At 36.3% G+C, this 25,914-nt stretch overlaps 1 protein-coding gene across 4 annotated transcripts in view; it reads right to left on the bottom strand.

The window, feature by feature from the left end:
* LOC105487452 (3-oxoacid CoA-transferase 1) overlaps positions 1-25,914 on the bottom strand; it is a 144,852-nt gene that overhangs the window by 49,066 nt on the left and 69,872 nt on the right. For 2 of the 4 annotated variants that reach the window (XM_011750900.3, XM_011750902.3), the window contains exons 12-13: positions 19,263-19,335; positions 18,590-18,665 (exon numbers count right to left, since the gene is read on the bottom strand). In XM_011750900.3, the coding sequence (XP_011749202.1) occupies positions 18,590-18,665; positions 19,263-19,335 (149 nt within the window). Of the gene's footprint in view, positions 1-1,774; positions 1,874-9,552; positions 9,670-18,589; positions 18,666-19,262; positions 19,336-25,914 lie in introns of those variants that run through there. The other 2 variants (XR_011625050.1, XM_071098981.1) reach the window with 2 other exon arrangements.

Here is a 25,914-nt window from a genome sequence, read left to right as displayed (position 1 = left end):
AAGTCATGAGTTAGTCTCTGAATAAATAAGATAAATCTAAGAACGGCATGCGTGGGATTTTTGTTTTTATTCCCAATGATAAAAACTTTACTATCCAATTCATTATGTTGATAAGCCTATCTCGACGCTAGACATCTTAGATTCTGATAGAGCTTTGGAAAAAAAAAATCATACATGGTCTTTAGGATTTTTAAAACAATGTTCTTTGATCATATTATTACCAGTTTGAGAAAATCAGAAATACAGACTGGACTTTTGCTCTATAACAAATGATGTACCATTTCTATTTTTTAGTATTCTTATTTTTCTTGTTATGATTTACTTTGTTCATACTGAATATCTTTTAATCAACTCAATTATCTAAAGATAGTCCTCATCACCTAAAAAGTGCTTGCAGAATATATAACAAGCTCTCCTTTACAAAAAAGGGGCCGGGAGTGGTGGCCCATGCCTGTAATCCCAGCACTTTGGGAGGGTGAGGTGGGCCGATCATGAGGTCAGGAGTTCGAGACCAGCCTGACCAACATGATGAAACCCCAGCTGTATTAAAAATACAAAAATTAGCCGGACATGGTGGCGTGGGTCTGTAATCCCAGCTACTTAGGAGGCTAAGGCAGAAGGATCGCTTGAACCCGGGAGGTGTACGTTGCACAGTGAGCTGAGATCGTGCCACTGCACTCCAGCCTGGGCGACAAAGTGAGACTCCATCTCAAAAAAAAAAAAAAAAAAAAAAAAGGAAAATACTGTTCAATGAAGAAAAGCTAAATACATCACCTGAAGTCACAGAACAAGTCAGAAAAAAACCTGGCTGAAGTCTCTTCCCCAGACTCCAGAAGGAGGTAATCGAATCCCCATAAAAGATGCCTCCTATTTTTAAAAGTCCAATACATTGAACTTATTGCATTATTTTCTTTCTTATTGTTCCTAATCTGTTGGATGGTGTTAATTAATTTTGTTAAGAAGCAGACAGCAAGCCTAGAGATGTCCTATGTACAATTTCTAAAAATACAGTCAGATCCTTCAGGACTAAAGTTACAAAGCTTTCCAATATGCTTATAAACAAACCATTCATTTTTCACCAACCTGAAAGCCATGATTTATAAAAATTAACTTTCCTAAAAACTACATGATTATAAGCAGAAGTTACATTCAGGATGGAATTATGTTAGCAGATAAAGTTTCTAAGTGTTAGAGTAATAAGTTTGTTTTCATAAAGTTATGGCAGTAAGAAAGTAAGAAAAATTTTGCCTTTTAATACAGCAATTTTTGTAATATTTGTGGATTAATTTTTGAGAGTCTGGTTATTTAGATCTGTCCTAGGCTACAATTATAACCCAGAAATATGCCAAACAAATAGTGAATGGCTAAAACATGTACTTGAGTCAAAGCTTATGAGGAGTCTGTGTCAGGCCTTCATGCAGAACCTATTTATTTTCCTTATGCACAAAGGTAAAAAGATTGATTAGATAATTTTCTATTCAGAACTATATTTAGAAATTGGTACTTACATAGCTAAATTTGGATAATGTAAAAAAAGTCATAGATGGAATATCTTATTCTCTAATAATTCTCTATAAATGAAGTATTAGTAGAAATACTCCGATGATCTACCTGAGTTGTCAAATGGTAATATGGGTAGTGTTGAATTTATTGGAAACAAAGTTTAAAACTCTGCCTTTTACTTAAAATAATTCCACTGCACTGGTTAAAAGGGGAGAGAGAACGGTAAATGTAAAATACTGTGCATTCCTTACCTATCTAATGCATGTAGGGGGGCATTGTTGAAGAACTTGCAGCATTCGATCATATTAGCAACTGGGATAGGTATCAGCGCTGGAACAGATGATCATGGTTATTGTTAGACAGAAGAGGTCTGGAAACAGAGAGGATAAAATGGGAGATGGAAAACTCATGTTCACCCAGTCCCAATCCCATATTGCTTTCATAATGTGAACTTATCAAGATAACTCTAGGGCTTAAGGATATATGTCATATGACCCCCAAATAAAAGCCAACTGCTCTATCTGGACCTTAACAATAACAATGATCATCTGTTCCAGTGCTGATACCATCCCAGTTGCTAGTATGATCGAATGCTGCAAGTTCTTCAACAATGCCCCCCTACATGCATTAGATAGGTAAGGAATGCACACAAGCCAGAAGTGGTCAATGTATCATTTCTGCAAGTAATAAAAGCACTTAAGGTTCTCTTATTATCCTGAGTATAATTTTAATTGTATTCCTCAAGCTTTGAAATAAAGTCCTTATTTTTATTAGTTTCTAGATAAGTTATAATTTGTCTTTCTTTTTCAATCCAATGCCCCTTGGGAGAACATCATATGTTAGATTTTATGTGTTTTGCAACTTTTGACAAGGAAGTAAAATATACTTAGAAGCAATACTTGAATGTGATTTTCATCATAGCATTGACTTTCAGAAGCAAATCCTCATTAAAATAACTCTCCACATTTAAAAGTCTTTAAGATTACTATAGGCTAAATTATTAAATGTAGATTATTTCTAGGTCTTATACATGTTAGACGCTTGAACCAGGTAGAAAAATGTTGAAGTTTTACCACCTCTCAAATCTCGATTTTTTTCTAAGTATTCAAAATTCCCCATTACATCGTAGCATCTTTAGAAATGTGTAAATCCACAGCTTAGAGGTTAAATTTTAGCTTTCAGTTCTGTTAGGGATTTACTGAATCCAAGAACTTGATTTCAGAGATCAGATATGCACTGTCTGATAAGTTAGACTAGCTACATGTGGCTATATAAATCTGAATTAAACAAAATTAGGAATTGAGTTTGTCAGTTATACTAGCCACATTTCAAGTACTCAAAAGCCACATGTGGCTAATGGCTACCATACTGTACAAGCACATATAGAATGTCTCCATTATCACAGCGAGTTTTCCGACTGTACTGTATTAGATCAACAGAGAGAGTGTAATCTGTATAAGGTCACAATTTGTTAGTAATAAAGCTAAAACTAGAATTCAAGTCTTTAAATTTCTATGCTTACTCGCTTGCTACTAACCACACTATCTCCAAGAACTAACACACAAAGAAAGTAAAAGATCTGAATACAATAACTAACAAGCTCAATCTTATATAAAATTATCTTATTTTCATGTGAAGTTTAGAGAAAAAACCAAGTTACCTGGCCACCAAGAAAACCCAATAAATTCCAAAAAGCAATGTAAAGAGTAACTCCTCCAAGCCTTTGAAATTTGAAGGAAAAAACAAGCATTCTTATACATCAGTAACAGACAAACAGAGAGCCAAATCATGAATGAACTTCCATTCACAATTGCTTCAAAGAGAATAAAATACCTAGGAATCCAACTGACAAGGGATGGAAAGGACCTCTTTAAGGAGAACTACAAACCACTGCTCAGTGAAATAAAAGAGGACACAAACAAATGGAAGAACATACCATGCTCATGGATAGGAAGAATCAATATTGTGAAAATGGCCATATTGCCCAAGGTAATTTATAGATTCAATGCCATTTCCATCAAGCTACCAATGACTGACTTCACAGAACTGGAAAAAACTGCTTTAAAGTTCATGTGGAACCAAAAAAGAGCCTGCAGTGCCAAGACAATCCTAAGCCAAAAGAACAAAGCTGGAGGCATCACGCTACCTGACTTCAAACTATACTACAAGGCTACGGTAACCAAAACAGCATGGTACTGGTACCAAAACAGAAATATAGACCAATGGAATAGAATAGAGCCCTCAGAAACAATACCACACATCTACAGCCATCTGATCTTTGACAAACCTGAGAGAAACAAGAAATGGGGAAAGGATTCCCTATTTAATAAATGGTGCTGGGAAAATTGGCTAGCCGTAAGTAGAAAGCTGACACTGGATCCTTTCCTTATTCCTTATATGAAAATTAATTCAAGATGGATTAGAGGCTTAAATGTTAGACCTAAAACCATAAAAACGCTAGAAGAAAACCTAGGCAATACCATTTAGGGCATAGGCATAGGCAAGGACTTCATGTCTAAAACACCAAAAGCAAGGGCAACAAAAACCAAAATTGACAAATGGGATCTAATTAAACTAAAGAGCTTCTTCACAGCAAAAGAAACTACCATCAGAGTGAACAGGCAACCTACAGAATGGGAGAACATTTTTGCAATCTACTCATCTGACAAAGGGCTAATATCTAGAACCTACAAAGAACTCAAACAAATTTACGAGAAAAAAACCACCCCATCAAAAAGTGGGCAAAGGATATGAACAGACATTTCTCAAAAGAAGACATTCATACAGCCAACAGGCACATGAAAAAATGCTCGTCATCACTCGCCATCAGAGAAATGCAAATCAAAACCACAATGAGAAACCATCTCACAACAGTTAGAATGGCAATCATTAAAAAGTCAGGAAACAACAGGTGCTGGAGAGGATGTGGAGAAATAGGAACACTTTTACACCGTTGGTGGGATTGTAAACTAGTTCAACCATTGTGGAAAACAGTGTGGTGATTCCTCAAGGATCTAGAACTAGAAGTACCATATGACCCAGCCATCCCATTACTGGGTATATACCCAAAGGATTATAAATCATGCTGCTATAAAGACACATGCACACGTATGTTTATTGCAGCATTATTCACAAAAGCAAAGACTTGGAATCAACTCAAATGTCCATCAGTGACAGACTGGATTAAGAAAATGTGGCACATATACACCATGGAATACTATGCAGCCATAAAAAAGGATGAGTTTGTGTCCTTTGTAGGGACATGGATGCAGCTGGAAACCATCATTCTCAGCAAACTATCACAAGAACAGAAAACCAAACACCACATGTTCTCACTCACTGGTGGGAATTGAACAATGAGATCACTTGGACACAGGAAGGGGAACATCACACACCGGGGCCTATTGTGGGGAGCGGGGAGAGGGGAGGGATGGCATTGGGAGTTATACCTGATGTCAATGACGAGTTGATGGGTGCTGACGAGTTGATGGGTACAGCACACCAACATGGCACAAGTATACATATGTAACAAACCTGCACGTTATGCACATGTACCCTAGAACTTAAAGTATTTAAAAAAAAATTATTGAGACAAAAAAGAAATCAAAACTGAAATTACAAGCTACCCAGAAATTAATGAAAATAAGAACTTTCTCAAAGATTATGACATGCAATTGAAATTATTTTCAGAAACATAGAGAGCCTTAAATGATTTTAATAGTAAGGACTGCAAATAAACATTTGAATTTATAAATCTAGAACTACTATAACATTAAAAAATGAGTAAAAGTAAAGAAAATTAGTAACTCTGAACATCTACAGCATTAGGATAAAGAGAAGATAAAATAAGTCTGAGGAACTTAAAGGTATACAAGAATATGACATGTTTTGGGTGAATGAATTTGAAAATCCAAAAGAAATGGATGCTTTTTGGAAAATGTAAATTAACAAAATTGCCACAAGAAGTCAGAAAATCTGAGATGAAAAGGCACAAGAATAACTTACAAATTGTTAAAAATTGACTATTTGTATTAAAAAACAAATTCAACATCAATTTAAATAATGACATTGATAAATTCAGGGTGAAGAACTTTGATTAAACAGATGGAAACACACTGACTACATTCAACTGCCATTCAGTTTAAAAAATTAAGCATAGGACTAAAGGCAAACTGCTAGAACAGTATAAAGAACATTTATTAGAAGCACAAACAGCAAACATAATATTAAGTTAAAACTCTAAATTAATTCACCAAAATCAAGTTCCTCAATCATTACTATTTACATTGTTTTAATGATTAAATTTAAAATATTTTCAGATAAGAGAATTGTGTAGAGTGTCTAAGAATTTTTTAAAAATTATTATAGCTAATAAGAAAATTTAGTAAAATGAATAGGTATAAGAAATATACAGAAATCAACAGTTTTCCTTTATATTAGCAATAGACATTTGGAAACTGAAATCGACTATTCAGCTGAAAATATTGACAAGAAGTATAAAATAATGTAACAAATGTAATGGAGGTAAAATGATACCTGGATAGTAAACTATACCATGTTACTGGACAAGATGACTTAAGTAATGCAAACTCATTTAGTTCTTCCTAAACCAACATATTTCGTGTTTAGTGTACTGCACTGACCTTATAGTACTGTCTCCCACATATTATTAACCTCATCATAGATATAAAAATATTGTCTACACAGGAAAGGACTTTATTGGGTTTGCTTCCACTCTACCCCTCATTGTTAATATAACACCTAATGCAAAAAGAAAAAAAAAATCTTAATTTTGTTGAATAAAAGCTATGCCATGGATCACATTTTACAAATAAAGAGCTGAGGTCTAGAAAGGTAAAGTGACTGCAGGGACACAGCTGCTGCTTTTTTTTTTTTCCCTTCAACTTTTATTTTAAGTAGTAGGGTACATGTGTAGGATATGCAGGTTTGTTACACAGGTAAATGTGTGCCATGGTGTTTTGCCATATAGATCATCCCATCACCTAGGTATTAAGCCCAGTATCCATTAGCTATTCTTCCTGATGCTCTTGCTACCCCCATACCCCAACAGGCCATCTGCATGTGTTGTTACCCCAATAGTGTCCATGTGTGTTCATCATTCAGCTCCCACTTACAAGTGAGAATATGCAGTGTTTGGTTTTCTGTTCCTGCATTAGCTTGTTGAGGATAATGGCTTCCAATCAGTCCAGGTCCCTGCAAAGAACATGATCTCGTTTCTTTATATGGCTGCATAGTATAGCATGGTTTATATGTACCACATTTTCTTTATTCAGTCTATAATTGGTAGGTATTTCAGTTGATTCCATGTCTTTGCTATTGTGAACAGTGCAGCAATGAACATAACACACACGTTTCTTTATAACAGAATGATTTATGTTCCCATGGGTATATACCCAGCAATGGGATTGCATGGTCAAATGGTATTTCTGCCTCTAGGTCTCTGAGGAATTGCCACACTGTCTTCCAAAATGGTTGAACTAATTTACAGTCCCACCAACAGTGTAAAAGTGTTCCTTTTTCTCTACAACCTTGCTAGCATGTTTTTTTTTTTTTCTTTAATTTTTAGTAATAAGTCATTCTGACTGGAGTGAGATGGTATCTCATTATGGTTTTGATTTGCATTTCTCTAATGATCATAATGATCAGTGATGTTGAGCTTTTTTTTTTTTCTTCTTCTTTTTAGTTAGTGGAGTCACATTTTGCTGCTCAGGCTGGAGTGCTGGAGTGCAGTGGTGTGACCTTAGCTCACTGCAACCTCCACCTCCTGGGTTCAAGTGATTCTCCTGCCTCAGCCTTCCAAGCAGATAAGATTACAGGTGCATGCCACCATGCCTAGCAAATTTTTGTATTTTTGTAAAGATCAGGTTTCACCGTGTTGGCCAGGCTGGTCTCGAACTCTTGACCTGAAGTAATCCGCCTGCCTTAGCCTCCCAAAGTGCTGGGATTATAGGCATGAGCCACTTCCCCTGGAGATTTTCTTCATATTTGTTGACCACATGTATGTCTTCATTTGAGAAGTGTCTGTTCGTGCCCTTTGCCCACTTTTTAATGGGGTTAGTTTTTTCTTGTAAATATGCTTAAGTTCCTTACAGACTCTGGATATTAGTCATTTGTCAGATGGATATATTGCAAATATTTTCTCACATTCTGTAGGCTGTCTATTCATTCTGATGATAGTTTTTGGACACAGCCACTTCTAAGTGTATTTGAAAGAAACACAGAAGGTTCTTTGTATTGGGATGTTGTTTTTCAAAGGTAAACTTTCCTCTGTGTAGTGGAAAGAGCATCCCTACAAAACTATAGACAGAAGAGATGGGTCCTAGGGCTTAGCTACTAACTAGAGTTTTGCAGCCTGAGCTGAGTCACTTCATTTCTCCTGATTCAGGTTTTCTGCTAATAACATTAGGGTGCTGTATAGCTGAATGATATCAAAGAATTATATCCTTAATTCCTTACTGTTAGGTGGGATAACGGAATTGCAGTTTATGAAAAGAATCCTTTTATAAAGAAATTTGAAAATAATCTTTCAGATAATGCCGAAATGTTTATGGATGGAATACGTGCAGCATTCGCTTCAAAATAATCTGAGGAGAAGGGAAATTGAGTGCAGATGAAACAAGACTGACCATAAGTGGATAACTGTCTAAGCTGGATGTATGCATTTACTATTCTATATTTATAGAGACTATATTTAAACATTTTTTCAAAAGTGTTGATCAAGATGATCTCTAAACCAAAAGAATAGAGAAAGATTTCACTAACTGGGAATGCGAAATTCAGTCATTTAATAAAATCCAGTCTTCAGGATTCATTAGCCTTTAGCTGCAGGGTCACCAGCAGTAGTCATTAGCCCTTTGGTTTCATTCCCTGCTAAGTCATATCAGCAACACTATGATTTATCATATTACTAATAATGGGTTTTGAGGAAGCCTCATCTATCATTTTTAATGTGTCTTCTCCTCCCTTTAAGTGAGCTGTTTAATGAGAAGAGGCTGCTGCAGTTATACAAATGCATCATTAGCCAAAAGGATATTTATAGCAAATATCAAACTCACTCATTGTTCATGAGACAGAGATCGACTGATTCAAAAATGACCAAAATCCTACTCTATGCAAAGAAGTCTGCCTTTCAACAACAGAGGAGATGGAGAATATTTGATTAAATTCTTACAAGAGTGTCTGGTAGGCAGTGTAGCAGCATGGTTTGGAATCAGGTATCTAGCTGACCTTTCTTTCAGTCCATGTGTTGAATATATCCACATTCCAGTGAAGAAACAAAGTCTTAGAAGTAAGCAGTTGTTCAAAATATATCATATGAAACACAGCAAGGAGAGAAATATTTCCTTTCCTCCAGATAAAAAAGACTCAGGTAGCAATCAAAAGGCAAAATCTCTGTAAGATTGTTGAAGATGGAGAAAGTCTTTCACATTCTCATGTCCCTTTGCTTCTGTCAAAGGTTAACATGTGTGAGGGCCTAGGCTGGGTGAAATGGCTTGCTAATGAATTTGCTTTTGTTCCTTTCAGATATTAATCTTTTAAAAAATTATCTTCAGTATTCCTCCCTTTGCAATAATTCTGATATTTCTCCAATTGTGCTTCAATGTTTCCCATTTAGCAAGTATTGCAAGATAATTTTATAAACATTCTTTGTGGAGGGCCTGAAATTTTCCAAAGAATTCTTTGATTGGTAGATTATAAAAAACAAAATGGGTAAATAAAGTGGATAAAGTACTTCATATATGACATTTAAGTTAATTATAAGTGACTGGGCAGTGGAAACTTTTGAATTTGGGTAAAAGCTTAAAGAAAACAGGATGCAGAAGAACAAACATGCAAATGGTCCACCTACAATAAAATCCCACCATGAACAACAGTCATGTATACTCAACATATATCCTTCAAACTACAACAGGCTTTACCTGACAATCATTTCTTCATAAGGCTTACAGAATGCTATACAGATTTTTATGTATTTTGCACATTGTTTTGCTTCCATTCTGAAAGGCAGTTAAATATCCCCAAAAGTACCTGCGGCAGAATGTGAAGCACGTAAGAGCAAAGAAGACTGTAATTCCACTTCTCTTTCCATCACTTGCCACAGATGTAAACTTGAATAGTTAACTCCCTTGGCCTGAATCTCTTCATCTATAATAACAGGAATATTTGTATTTAACTCAGTTTCTGTGAGGATAAAATGGCAATAAATATTCAGAACCTGGCCAGTGGCATATGCTTAATAACTATTAGTTCCCTCCTTGTAAAAATAGATTTAGAATTTAGCTGTGGCTTTTAAACCTTAATCATAGCTTTTAATCATTGACAGGATCTTTCAAGTAAGAGAAATTTTCCTCACAAAATGAATATATCAAATATGTCAGTCTCTAAATATACCTTTAGTCTGAAAAATATCAGGTGTAAATAAGGAAACTAAACATTAATTTTCAACATGTTTTCCAGATAGTCATAGATAAAAGTATTTTTGGATAACCAAATATAGCACCCAGGAAAAGTATAATAAATAGCTTATGTTTCTAACAACATCCTAAATCAGTGAATCACTAATAAAAATTGCCTTTCTGAAAAAAAATGCATGTCCATTTGTTAAATTGTATGAGAGAAAATAATATTTTGCTCTTGGAAATTCTGAAGACATTAAATGCACTTTTAATCAGCGCAGGAAGTAAAGCTCCATCCCAATGGGTCAGTATTTTTATTCTCTAGTAGGGCAACAGGGCTTGGCTGGGTTCTTCCACAGTCCTCTGTGGAAAACAGAACAGGCTAGGGGGAACCGCCCAGAGGTATTAGAACCATAGATGGAAAACACCCTTATATGCACCGAGGCTTAGCTGAATATGAGCTTAAATGGGCAAATATGTTGGAAACATATTGGAGTTTTTTTCCTCATTTTTAAAGATTACTTAAAAAGACAGTTGACTGTTTAGAGCAAAAATAATAGCAAAATATTGTAAGATTTATATCACGTGCAGAATTAAATATGATAAATAGGGAAGATTAATGGCAACAAGAAAAAGCCAGGTTCATGAGCAAAAGTGGTGGTAACCATATGTTAGATAAGATCTTACTGTCTCACTTTTGATTAATAGAAGAGCTAGGAGATACCAGCATGTAGGATAGACGCTCAGAAGTAGAATTTACAAAGGAAATAGTCAAAAGCACATCCCAAGGCTCTTGGGACCCTCAGCAGGACCAAGGAATACAGTATAGGAATAGCAAAGGTTTTGTATGAAGGATTTATTTGATGAAAAGTATCCTACCTACCCCTACATTTCTCAGCAACCAAGGAAGGGGTAAGGGTATGCCTGCTGCTCACTCCATTGACAACTCAGAGCCTGAAAGATGGGGAGCGCAGATAGGGAGTGCTGCCTGACTCCTACCTGAGAAAGTTAAAGGGGCTGTTTTGAGGAAGTAACTACGCTATCACTGGAGGCAGTACAAGAAATGTGAGTGCTTCCCACATGGGGGCCATGTGAGAGAGGACCAACCTCAACAGGTTTTAATGCTTTGTCAACAGGATAGCCCAGGAAGAGGGACTCTACCAGTAAGAGTCTATGTGTTAAGTGGACCACAGAAAAGTCAGAAGCTGCTGGGGAAGCATCCAGCCATCACCCATAGGAGCAGCTGCTGCAGGAGGAACTAAGAAGGGGGTCTCTAAAGATGACCGCTCACCCCACTCCACATACACAGAGGGATCAGCTTTAAATACTTTTATGGACCAGAGATCATGGAGCCAGCAAACAGTATTACCAGTCTCCTGCTATGTAAAATCTTTCCTGCCCTATTTCCTTGCCTTCCCTTTCTCTTGAATTTTGATCCTGGTGGGCGCCAAACAGTGAGCTAGAAGAGGAGAGGAGTAGAGAAAGAGCAAAAGAATACCATATAACCTTCAAATGCAGGCAGACTGTAGCTGGGAGGTCAAAAACGAGGAGATGCATTGCTTTTGAATGATTATTAAAGCATTGTTCACTGTTTTGGAATGGACCCTCTAATGTCTGAATGAAGACTGAGTTTATGAATTAAAGTGACCTAAGAGCTGTTTATTTTCCTGGAGTGAGCTGAAACGTCATGCGGTATTCATTAATGGCAGAGGAAAAGTTTCCCTAACAGAATAGGTTAAAGAGTACCACAGGAGATAAAAAGAGCTATGCTTTTATTCTATCCCACATCTAGAGTTTGTTCAAAATATTATAAACAGAAGAAGTACACACACATTCACATACATGCTTGTTACAGTGGATCTCCTAAGATACATTCACTAGCACAGAATAGTCATTATCAATGTTGTTTTTTAATATAACTAAAGAGAGCAACACTGGAATTTGATGAGAGATAATTACTAGAAGCCAAAAGGAAGGTCTCCAAAACAAGAAGAAAACAATTAAATGCCCTCCAGAAGAGTAAGGTACGGCTGCCCTTTAAACAATCCCAGAGAGCAGCTTTTTAAAGAAATGCCAAATAACAGAAGAAAATAATAAAGCTTTTAAAAAGCTGATCTCAGTGTTGGTAATACAGTAAAAACAGTGTGAAAGTAAACGGGGATAATTTTTCTGGCCAGTAACTCAGTGATACATCAAAATCCCTAAAATACTGACAAAGATATTCTATTTCTAGGGATTTGTACTAAGAAAACCATCAGTAAATACACAATGACATAAATTCAAACATGTTATTAATGATATTAAACAGTTAGAAAAACCAAACTGACACGAAAAAGTAGCTCTCAGACATTAGACAACACACAGTATGGGACTACCATTTCTGAAAGAAGAGAAGCCAACAAGATAGGTCTACAATTTCCCCCAGCTTACTTCCTGGAGAGAATCTGCAAGCTGCAGTACAGGAAGTGAAACTCAGCAGTTTTGTTGGCTTCAGAGAGCCTGAGGCAACTACAATTTGAGATCTGAAAACACCAGAAAGGAGGTATTATACAGAGTGAGAGCTCAGATTTGCAGAGGAAGAAGGTCTCAAGTCTTTGGCAGGGTACGGATATGTGCATACATAAGAAGAAATTAGTCAAAGCCTGAAAAAGAACCACTAAGCAAGCATTAGACAAAAAAAAAAAAAAAAAAAAAAAAGGCTCAAAACAAACACAGATCTAGGAACAATTCACAATCCTACCAAACAGTGAGGAAAGATTTTGTAACATATGGAGCATCAGGCAGAGTCCTCTGAAGAAGACCGCCTCAGTAGTGGGGCTAAATTAGACTGCAACTAAATGCTACTCTTAACTAATCTTAACACAGCTTAAAAGCAAATATTGAAAAAGATCAACCTGAGAGACATCCACAGATTTTATACCACAAGAGACATCCAAGGATGTCCTTCAAGCAGAAGGAAAACAACATCAAATGGCAATCTAGATCTGTGCATAGAAAAAGTGCAACAAACAGAAAATATGTTGGAAAAATACAAAAGATTTTTCCTCATTTTTAAAGATTACTTAAAAAGATAGTCGAGTGTTTAGAGCAAAAATAATAGCAAAGTATAAGGTTTATGTCACATGCAGAATTAAATATCACTAAAGAACACACACAATAAGGGCAGAAAATAGAAGTTTACTATTGTATAATTCTTACATTATATATAAAGTGATATATTACTTGAAGTAGATTGTGATAAAATACATATATGGTAGACCCTAGAGAAGCCAGTAAAAAGTAATCCAACAGTAAAGATAAAATACTCAAAAAATACTTAACTGATCCCAAAGAAATCAAAGGGCAGAAAGGACAGATGAAGTAAACAGAAAAAAAAAAATCCTGATAGATTTAAACCCAACCATATTGATAACTACATTAAATGTAAATGGTCTAAACCTCCAATTTAGAGATTATAATTATATGATTTAGAGATTATAAGATAACAATCTAACGATATGATTACAAAAACTTACTTAAAAATAAAGGTGTTCACAGGTTATAGGCAGAAGAATGGAGAAACATACTTTGAAGAGTGACTATATCAGCATCAGATAGCAGACTTCAATATAAGGAATATTATTGAAGAGACAAAATGACAGATCAATTCATCAAGAGAATGTAAGCTTAAATGTGTATGAATGCAAGCAGCAACAGCTCTAAAACAGATAAAGCAAAAAGTCATATAACTGAAAGAAAAACAGACAAATCCACAATTACAGCTGAAGATCTCAAGACTACTCTCTCAGTAATTGATAAGACACAGAACACTTGAACAATACTAACTGCCTGTTTGAACCAATTGGCACTTACAGAACATTGTACCCAACAAGAGCAGAATATATATTCAAGTGCAAATGGAACAGTTACTAAAATAGACTACATTCTGGGCCATAAACAAGTCTCAAGTTTAAAAGGACTGAAATTATAAAGTGTGTTCTCTCACCTCAAAATAATTAAACTGAAAATTTTTTTAAAGTTATGTGGAAAATCACCAAATATTTGGAAACTGACATACTTTTAAATAAACAATGGGCCATACAAAAAATAACAAGGAAGATTAGAAAGTATTTTGAAGAGACTGAAACAATATAAAAATCTGTAGGACATTACTTGCTTATATTAGAGAAAAAAAGTTTCAAATCAATGATCTAAGGCAGGAGTTGGCAAACTTGTTCTGTAAAGGGCCAAATGGTAAACATTTTAGGCTTTGCAAGCCACACAGTTTCTAACCTAACTACTTAACTCTACTGTGGCAGTACAAAAGCAGCCATAAACAATACGTAAATGAGTGGATATGGCTATGTTCCAAGAAAAATTTACAAAAATAGGCAGTGGGCCAGATTTGGTACAGGGAACACAGTTTGCTGACCCCTGTTAGAATATCAGCTCCATAAATGCAGAGAATTTTGTCTGTTTTGTTAACTATTGCATCCCCCAAAACATTGTCATTTATATTTAACAGTGCCTGACCCTTAATATATGCCAGATCAATACATGTTGAATGAATTAGTGAATTTAATCCTCAGAACAAGCATGAGTTAAAAACTGTCATTTTTACCAATGAATATAGTATAACAGTGATACACTACATGATCAATAAGTAAAGAACCAGTATTTAAGCTCAAGTATGTCTAATTCCAAAGTTTTATGAGCTTTCCACTGCATTACACTAATAAGACAAAGGCATTACTAATTGTAAAAGTTTCATATGACCTCATATGGATTTTCCACCTGTCTTTCTTTTCCTGAACCTCAGGACCAAATGAACAATACAGTAAAGTTAAAACAATATCTAGAGATTTATGCTTATTTCTTCACCTATGTCATAATATATTTAAATATCTATATTTTGGATTAATATTTGGATTACAATTGATGCAACTAAACAGATTGAATCTTGAACACAAACTCCCTTGTAGTTTTATAACCAGGAATACTAGAGACTTAACTTATTTAAAACAGGTAGCATGTCTAGAGAACCCAATCAATTTTATGTGCTCAAATATGTAGCACAAATGAGTATGACATTAATTAGTATTTATTCTTTTCAAATGCACAAAGATGTGAAAAATGTGAGGGAGTAAAGGGAAAAAAAAGACACCAAAAGTGTCCCATTCTTTCTTGCCCTAAGAATGCCTCATTCAATCCTCTCCACATAGAGGAGGGCTCTTGGCTCTTGTGCCACTCACGTACTGCAGCCCTGTCCAGTGGGCTGCTATTTTGTGCTTTCATAACCAGCTCTCATTGCTGACCATACACATCTGCTTCCCTTCATAAGTCAATAATCAATGCCAGCTGTTCTCCAAAAATAGGCATTCAGAAGGCACTAGAGCAGCTCTGAATATAGATTCAGCGGACTGCACATCTTTCCATCATTTATTTGCTTGCCTGGGGTTTTACCATCATCACAATCAACAGGGAGCTTGAAGGAGCCAACTACTGTTTTGTCAAGTTTTCCTCCTTTGGATGCTCAGGGTAGAACTGTTAAAAATCTCTGTACATGAGACCAACACTGCATACTAAGAAGCTATTAAAGGGTAAGACAAATAGCACCCACACTGTTTGCTTGCCCTGAAGGCTTAATGTTTATTGTAATCTGATGCTGTAATGATTGATGATGATGTCATGATGCTGAGAACTCAGCCATTGAAAGATTATTAAACTCAGGAAAAAGATAAAAGTAAATGAAAAATGATATAGTAAAGTTGAATTTTTCAGCTTCTTGACTGCCAGATCTTGCAATAAAAATATTTAAATTATTTAAGTCAACAAATCTTTGGGACAAATAAAAATAGATAGCTTACTGAAATTACATAAGGAAGGTAAGCTCTATCTTTATCCATAACAAATAAATGAAAAAAATGTGCCCTCAAAGGGCTTAATTTTGGTGCTCGAATAGGGACTTAGGATAAGCAGGTTGTGCTGGCTCCTGTAAAATCACCTCGCTTATACCAGTGTATTTTAAGGTAAATATTTCCTGTTTAATTTTAAGTAATAGAGTATTACTTAATAGCTACTATTTAGAGAGTACTTGCAGTGTTCACTTCATTTTCTTCTCACTTAATCCTAGCCAAAACATGTGCTCCAGATCACATAATTTGTAAGGGGTAGGGCTGAAATTAAAACCAAACTAAACCTCATGGAGTTGATTCTGAAGCTGCCCTGAGTCTCAAACAATGAAAATATGCACGGTGCATCCCATACAAAGAAGTTAGGAAATGATTATCAGTTACAAAAGCAACCAAAAAATTGCTAATCAGAAGTAACACTACCAACTTCCACTACCAAAACAGTGGAACCAAACCCCAGAACACTTCTTATGCTTAATTTTTCTCAACTAGATTTCCATGATGTTCCTACAGAACTCCAGAGCTGTTCACCCCACTAGGTCCATTCCTTCAGGAACTCATGGGCTCCAAGTTATACTGAGAAAAGTATAAAGTAATAAACATTTGTATTTTAATCATTCACAGGAATCTTAACAGGATATGTAAAAATATGATACGCATCAGCAAAGCTTTCCTATAAATAACTACATAGTGTACACTGTCACTATGAGAACTTCCAGCCTTACTACGTGCTAAATCATAATATAAACAAATGTTATACTGATATAAAGATGCCCATGTTCCCCGAAGGGAAGAAGATATTTAACACATTTCTGCTTCATACTCAGGACCACTGTGCAAACTGATTTCAAAAATCATTAGTACAGGGAAATAGATGTATTTAAAACCCTATTGCGTTTGTTCATAGGACCCAATGCTTTTCTCTTCCTTGCCAGGAATCTGCAACTTCTCATAAGAACAACAACCTATTTACCAGGTACTATGTGTTAAGCTCTGTGCTATGTACTTTGTATGCATTGTCACATGTATTCCTTCATATAGTCCTATAAAGTAGGTACTATAATGAGATTCCCATTTTACAGATGAGGAAAAAATAGGAAATTAGCTCAAGTTGCACTGCCAGCAAGTGTCAGAAATAAGACTTTAATCCAGGACTATCTCACTACAGGGCCTTGCTCTTACCCACTAAGCTAAGAAAACCAAATGAGACTCCTAACGTTATCTGGTCTCAAACCCTCACTTTATAGATGAGGGCATTTTAAGCCAAAGAGCATAAGTGAAATGTTCAAGGTCACACCTTGATTACTGGTACAGTCAGTGCTAAAATCTAGGGCTTGCTTTCCTATACTCACTCTACTACCCCATATGGCCCTTTTCTAAAATTTGAAAACAGAAATACATTATAATATCCTACGCAAGTATTTCCATAAACTTTCTATCTGATTCACTGTGTGATACTCAGGAGACCGTCCCTGGTTTTTTCAAAGCAATCAAAAGCTGCTAACCCTTGTAACTATGGCTGATTCTGAAAGATCAATATTTTTACAACTAAACTAACAATATAATCCACAATTTGCTAAGAGTTCTTACTATGATGGCTCAATGATGTTTTTCTCTTACATTTTAAAATGAGGTGAGTTGTAATCAATCTTTAATATGCTGGTTCTCAAACCTGGTCACATATTAGAACCATCTGAGTTGCTTTGAATGACCCAGTGTCCAGGCTACAACCCAGATTAATTAAATTAGAGACTACCTGGGCTGGAACCCATGCATTGAAATTTCTTAAAACTCTGAGATGATTCCAATACACCACCAAGTTTGGAAACTAGGGTTTGAATAATTATCAAAACTTAAACAACATTTCAGGTGACATTAGATCAAATGAGCTAGACTAACATGATCTCTAACACTGTTATCAACTGCATTAATCCAGCTTCCTCAAAAAATTACTAGAAAACAAATGTAAGAGATTTCAAGAAAACTGTCATATCATAGACCACCAGCCTCAGTTATTTGACAAGATTCTTCTTAGCTGGTTCTATAGAAAAACATAGAAATCTTTGAATACACACACAAAGAGCAACTGAGCTACCAGCCAAAATGAGCTCATAATCATAAACATACCCAATGTTGTTTCCAAGCATGTACTTGGGAAGCAATAACCTGGTCTACAATGAACTACACTCATGAATTAAGCAGTGATAACAGTCCTCTTTCCAAAGCTAATTCTAGGAGGTTTCTTCCTTGATTTACGTCATTAAATGACAACTGCGCATTTCACAATGATAGTAAACTCTCATGCTTTGAATTCCATAGTAGAGGACAGTGATTATGGGATCACATAACCAATCAAGATGATTTCAATCACTGATTAATAGAATTAACAATTAACAACATTAATTAACAATTAACAATGCTAACAAACTTATTAATTGTTCTTCCTAGTTTAAAACTTTAGTTATGGTAAATATTTGTATTTCTTACTTTCAGAGTATAATTAGCCCTTTTTCTGTTTTTTAAGTCTTCTCTAACTTGGTTTCTTCTAAAGAAGATGTTTTGGCTCTGATCTTGCCTAGTTTCAGTCCCAGCTGAAGAGCAAATTGGCAAAGCTGAATACTTCTCAGTGCTTACTTAATTAAAATTTGATTCTAGTAAGAAATATATATTAAAATATTTCATTTTCAAAGAATTGTGATCTCATGGCCCTTTTTCTTAGTATTTAAAAAGTAACTATTCTGATCCAAACGTAATTCAGAATAAAAAATGTCTACTTACAGGTATCATCCAGTTAGCCAGGTCACCATATTTGGAAACCTGCATCGCTCCTAGCATTGTCAGATCGACATGTCCCCTGAGAAAGAAGGAGGAAGAATAAAGTGAACCTCACAATCTTTTGTCCCCTTTGCTTGAACTTGCTAGCAATCAGAATAACTTCATGCCACCAAAATATATTTGCTTCCCCCCACCACACAACTGATTTCCTAATAGAGCTCCACGCTGACAGAGAAATAATCATTAAGAATTCTTTTGTGAAAAAAATGTTATAGTATATATTGGCTCAATAACAAACTATGAACAGGTGTACACAGGAAGATTGTTTCCTTCAGTGAGGCAGAATGTGACTATCTGAACACAAACACTAGCTAGAAAGTGAACACAGTTTGAAGAAAATGATAGAATCCTCAGAAAGCAACTTATAAATGCTTATTTCAGTCTGGTTAGCACAAAGACATGGATTCCATTTTGGGGGTTCTTTTCCTAACAGTGGGCTGGATATTCAATGTCCAACATTCGATGTGAATAATTTCACATCATGCAGCCAAACAAACTCCTGATAGTTTTCTGGCTGGGAAATGTGACTGTGTTTCAGAGCCTTGCTAACACACTCAGAGGATGACTCAGCTCATTCCACACAGTGTGAAACATGAGGGGCTCTGTTATTACGTACCCTCTAATCATTGCAAATGATTCATCGCTGGAGAAAAAAGAGGCTCCTGGAAGAACAGTAACTGTTTCCTTGCCTAAACACACACACACACAAAAGAAAGAAAAGGCTATTAGATTTCTAAGAGTATCATGGTGAACAGAGGTCCGTATCTTCTCCATTCCCAAAAGAACTTAAACTCCCTTTACCAAAATGCAGTGACATGGCAGGTGGGGGGACATAATAGGAACCTTTTGTGGTGGAAAGTATTTTGTCACTGACATTGCTTTTGCCTTTGCATGATGATAATAAAAAGCAGATCACTTTTCGTTTTCTTATTGTTTGGAAATTCTCTACAGCAGCAGTCCACTTTTTGAAGCACCTCAGCACAGTTTCGTGGAAGACGGTTTTTCCACGGACTGGGGAATGGGGATGGTTTCAGGATGAAACTGTTGTTCCACATCAGCTTATCAAGCATTAGGTTACCATAAGGAACGGGCAACCTAGATCCCTCATATGCACATTTTACAATGGGTTCGGTTGGGCTCCTACCAGAATCTAATATTGCTGCTGATTTGAGAGGAGGCCAAGTTTAGGTGGTAATGCTCATTGGCTTGACTGCCGCCCACCTCCTGCTATGCAGCCTGGTTCCTAACAGTCCATGGACCCGTACTGGTCCACGGCCCAGGGGTTAGGGACCCCTGTTCTACAGGAAATGCACTCCTCTATTGTCTATACCTCTCCAGCCTCTCACCATCCCCATTCCCTTCACAATCCTCTGCTAAATACTACTTAGGAATGAGGAGGAAGGGAGTTCTGGGGTAACACCTGTCAGAATCCAATGCTACTGTAAGTCACTGGGACAGAGAGACTGTGGAATCAGTATGAATATAGAGGAATGCAATTTTGAAGAGAATTACACAGGAGATGCACCGCAGTTTCCTTTTTAATCAACAAATAACTTTCAGTGATAAGAATAACTTCTGAGACTCTAATGTACAGCATATAGTATTAACTATAGTTAATATTATACTATATAATTGAAATTTGCTAGAAAAGTGGATCTTAAGGGTTCTCACTACAAAAAAAAAGGTAACTATGTGAGACGATGGATGTGATAATTAACGATTGTGGTAATCATTTCACAGTGTATATATATATCAAATCATCACGTTATACATCTTAAATATAAACAATTTTTATTTGTTAAGTATATTGCAGTGAAGCTGGGGAGAAATAAAACTAAAATTAGAAAACACATATAGAAAAAAAGGAACCACCTAATTCCTTTATTTCATTTGGTCTGAACTCTCCACTTTTCATCTCTCTCCACTTTTCTTTGTTTTTCTGACTCATCTGTACCCTCTTGCCCCATAAGCTTCTATTAAAACCACAAGATTCTCATAAAATCAGGGAAAAACATGGTAATACTGGCCAATGTATTTAAGGTTAACTGCCAAGAGGTCTCCTTGGAAGGACATCTCCCAAGACTTACACCTCATAATGAAGTTCAGAGCTGGAAAAGATTTTCAAGGTCATCGACTCCCCATAGAACTAATAAAATCACCTGACTCATATCTAAGCCGCTGCCATCTTGTGATCTATTTCCTGTCTATTCAGGAGCTTCAGGGGCCTGGGAATAGCTTCTGGTCTCAACCAGGAAGGTGCTAACATACCACTGTGCCAAAGATAAGTCACCTGTTTGAGAACACCCCATGCATGGCCCCAGTATAATAGGACAGACAAAAAGAAAGAGAAGCAAAACTGTTATTCCAAAATTGGAAAGGGAATAGCTCTCAGAAACAAAAGGACCACAAGCAGTCTGAATATCCCTAGCTGTGCAACACAGTTATATCCTCAAATTCTCAAGTCGCTCCCAAAAGCTAACTTTTCCATCAATATCCCCCTCCATTCAAACTTGAGTATGGAGAAAGAGTAAGCTTATTTATAAATAAATAAATATTTCATCTTGATATAAATATATATCTCTCGAGGGAGTTTTATTCTAAATGATGGAAACATCTTTGTATCTTTTAAAGTACCACAAAACTGAAAAGTTTTTAAAATACTTCCTGGTATGGTTAGCAGGGGCTTTTAAACAGCATGTAAGACATAGTGGATTAAATTAGATAATGCATGCAAAGTCCTTACTCTAACTTGCCTGGATCAGAGAAAGGGCTCTATAAACATCACCTTTAATTATCGCCATTTTTGTTATTCTTCTCTCCAAAGCTACCTATAAAAGAGACAATGCCATTGCCCCTCTAGGGATAAATGTCACAGGACCAAGCAATTGGCTTATATGGTGGGGTTGGACAGCCAGCCTGTGTGAGCTCTAGGTTTTAAGACAGGCATAACACAACTAAACCTTATTCTAGACACAACGTCTATAACCTGCAAATTCAGATCCTCATCAGTCCTATAAGGCAGCAAGTCGAAGAGGAGGAATTTGTAGGACAAAAAGGAAGAAAAACATTAAAAATCTCAGCTCTTTTTTTTTAGGAGCTAAATAACACTGACTTCCAAAAGATAATCTGTACTGGCTGATAATACATACAATGCGTATTTACCATGTTACAGGAAACTGAGATCAATGGGAAGAGCTTTGGATCTCCCTATATTATTTGTGAAGCATAGTTTTATTAAAGAGCCCAGAAAACAACTCTCTTGAAAAAACATTATCAAGTCCTCTGCTAATACATTACAGCATCTTAAAAATTACATTCTTTTGAAGCAAGGTTAATTTTCAGCATTTTTAAACATCTAATATCTAAACAAAAATAAGTATCCTAAAGTTGAATCCATGGTTTTCACATACAATGTCCAAGTTTGGTCAAGAAAAGTCATAACTAAAGACAAGCAACATAAAGAGGGCTTTCTTATTTGGCTATTCCTGATTGATTTCTGTCTCCTCCAATTTTTCTTTATGTATATCTGAATTTTTCATATTTGGGCAATAGAGTTATCAATTTCACGGTCACTGAGTCCTTTGGCTCATGATTTAAAAGTCATCCACACAATAGTAAATGCCTACTATATGCCTTAAACAGTGTTATACACCAAATTTGGGTGATCTAAACTAGTGGTTTGCAAACTTTAACATTCATCAGAATCACATGGAAGATTTCTGAAATGCAGAGTTTCTAATTCAGTAGGTGTGTGGTGAGGTCTGAGAATTTCATTTCTAAAACATTTCCAGTGATGCTGATGCTGTGGGTCTGGGGACCACACTTGGACCACACTGCCCTAAGCAAAAGGAACTTACTATACAGCAGGAGAGATAAACAAATAATTACAAGGCAAAATGTGATATGCTTCTCAGAGAGACACTAGATATGTTGTGGGTTTAGGGGAAGGGCATTTCTGAGCTACAGCAGGATTTGGAGAAGAAAAATGAGCTAGAACTTGAAGGATAAGCATAATGAATGTTGATAGAAAGTTATCAGTAAGGAGATGGGGTAACAATGGAATGGAGCAGAACAAAATCTCATGAAAGACACACCAAGAGCAAAGACATGCAAAGAAGAGTATGAGCCATAATCAGAAAACACCCAGCAGTCCAGAATGGGTACACAAAAATATCCTTGAAGGGTACAGCAAGACAAAAAGTCATAATGGTTGGTTGCAACCACTACAGAGACCTGGAATGCTGTGTTATCTGTACTTTAGACTGCAGGCCTGTGATTCTTCAGATGTGATACATATACCTCTAGAGCAGAGTTTCTCCTGCTTAGCACTATTGACAATTGGGCCTGGTGAACTCTGGGGGATGGGGAGACTTCTGGTTGCTGTAGGATGTTTATCAGCATCCCTGGCCTCTACCTACTAGATGTCACTCCCCCAGGTGTGACAATCGAAAATGTCCTCAGACATTGCCAAATGTCTCTGGGGGCAAAATCAGATCCCACCTCATTGAAAACCACTAGTGTAGAGGGATATGGCAGGGGGCTAGGGATATTAAACATGGTGATTCTTTCTAAAGCAACTTTAATTAAAAGTCAAGTCATTTAAAATACTGTATACTAAAGTAAGAAAATATTAAGAAATGAAGAACGCAAAACACACAATACAGAAGCAAAAATATGAGACTTAGAAATTTCACAACTGCATTGGGTTAATCTAGGTTAGAGCCCAGATCTTGATGGGACCTCTGGAATGTTCCAAGCACTGCTGTCTGCACCTCTGTGCAAGTGAGGTTATCAGCAGGTATAACTCAGTGTATACAGAAGAAGGCCAGGGTCACAAGCAGGAGACTGGGTATGAACTCAGTCCCTAGCAATGTTATCTTGAACCCGTCACTTCAATTTTCTGGACCTCAGTTTCCCAATTTGTATAACAAAGTTTCATCTGAGGGTCCAATGGTATAATACATGTGAAAAAGTATGCTCTAAGCCGTATAATACTATACAACTGGTAGTTCATTTTTACATAACCTTATAAGACTTTTTAAAAAGAGATCCTTGGAAATAGTTCTATTATAATTTTGAATTTTTAATATACCAATTATATCCAGAAACATAACTCTTTATTCAAAGAGATTTCCATAAAATGCTTTGAAACTAACACAAATAATGGGTTGATCTTCCAGTTAATTTTGGGAATTGAGGAAACCACCAATTTATATTCTAGGTTCTCCAGCTTAAAGTATTTCCTCCCTAATTTAAAATCAAAAGTATCAAAGTATCGAAACTCCCAAAAAGGACTTTGAAAAAGTTATAATATTATTAAACTAACTTGCAGCTTGGCCTCCCATAAGCAATGAATTCTTGTTTTGTAAAGTAGTTTATAAATGTGGCACTTCATGTGTTGAAGTTGAAATGTAAGATTAGTGGAAATATAAAATTGGTGGCTTCATTTGGACTGAGTTACTTCTAAGCTCTATGGAATCGGAAAAACCTACTGTCAAACCACGCTGAAAAAGTTAACAACTTTTCCAAGGAAAGTGGGTTTTATAAACTGAAGCCTGAAATTTGGAACATGCAGTTATTCATTTTGCAAATAACTCACTAACATCATAAATTAATTAAACCAAGCAGCAAATATTTTCACAGATCAATGAGCTAATGCTAAAGGGTACAGTACAATTAAATTACAGCCTTGGTTAAATGTCATTGCTTTATCACAGTAGGCCTTTCAGAGTTGAGTCGTGTTAACTAATTCAACTATTCAACCAGAAGCTGTTTCACTTCCAAAAATTCTAAGTATCAAACATCAATTTTACTTGGCAGCTGGCCTTTATGTTCAGCTCATATTACTTGTCATCTGAAATTTATACATACTATTTTTGAATGCAAAGTAAGAATAACAGTTTTGCAGGGGCAGAATGAATAAAAGAAGGATACAGAAAATCATGCTAGAACCTAAAAATTAGCTTCTTATGGGCAGCTGCACTCCAGGGAAGATATACGGCTCCAAAGTGGTGGCAGTGTTGCCTCAAGCATAGGCAGTGAAGATGACCAAAAGACCTGACCTGTTCTTCCTCCTCTAGGCTGTTAATATATGAGGCTATGTCCCAGTCAAAGAAAAGGCTAGTAATAAAAGGCAAAGCATATGCCTGTAGGAACAAAAGGGAAGACAAGGCTCTAGTCTCCAGTTCAACAAAACTACATTTATTACATCACCAGATCGTACTTATCAGCAGAGAACCTCCTTAAGCTCCTCTCCTGCTCCAAGGAGAACTAGAAAATAGTAAGCATCACCACCAACGAAAACCCCGGTTTTTACCAGATCTTTTCTTTCTGCTGCTATGGATTCACTCCCACCTTTCTCTATCCTAAGAAGGCTGACCTACTTTGACTTGAGATTCACCAATGGAAGGCACAGGCAGGCAACCCAGCAGTGGAGACCCTCCACCCAACCAGGTTGCTGTGATTTGACTGAGTTATTCTACCAAAGGTCACAGTTCCTATTAAGAGGCCTTTGGTAGAGGAACTCAGTCAAATCACAGCAACCTGCCCCATAAAGCCCAGAGGTGATAATTCCCTGTGGAATTTTACCATCCTTTCGTGGTCTCTTTTAATCCTATCCATGCCTTTGTAAATTGTCCCTTCCTCTAACTCTCAATTACCCTATGTAAGAGTGGGATCTCATTAAACTAAAGAGCTTCTTCACAGCAAAAGAAACTACCATCAGAGTGAACAGGCAACCTACAGAATGGGAGAAAATTTTTGCAATCTACTCATCTGACAAAGGGCTAATATCCAGAACCTACAAAGAACTCAAACAAATTTACAGGAAAAAAACAAACAACCCCATCAAGTGGGCAAAGGATATGAACAGACATTTCTCAAAAGAAGACATTCATACAGCCAACAGACACATGAAAAAATGCTCATCATCACTGGCCATCAGAGAAATGCAAATCAAAACCACAATGAGATACCATCTCACACCAGTTAGAATGGCGATCATTAAAAAGTCAGGAAACAGCAGGTGCTGGAGAGGATGTGGAGAAATAGCAACACTTTTACACTGTTGGTGGGATTGTAAACTAGTTCAACCATTATGGAAAACAGTATGGCGATTCCTCAAGGATCTAGAACTAGATGTACCATATGACCCAGCCATCCCATTACTGGGTATATACCCAAAGGATTATAAATCATGCTGCTATAAAGACACATGCACACGTATGTTTATTGCGGCACTATTCACAAAAGCAAAGACTTGGAATCAA

This window comes from Macaca nemestrina, chromosome 6, assembly GCF_043159975.1.
Source record: "Macaca nemestrina isolate mMacNem1 chromosome 6, mMacNem.hap1, whole genome shotgun sequence".
Lineage (NCBI taxonomy): Eukaryota > Metazoa > Chordata > Mammalia > Primates > Cercopithecidae > Macaca > Macaca nemestrina.
Note: the sequence above shows the minus strand (reverse complement) of the source record. Positions and strands in the feature narration are given on the sequence as shown.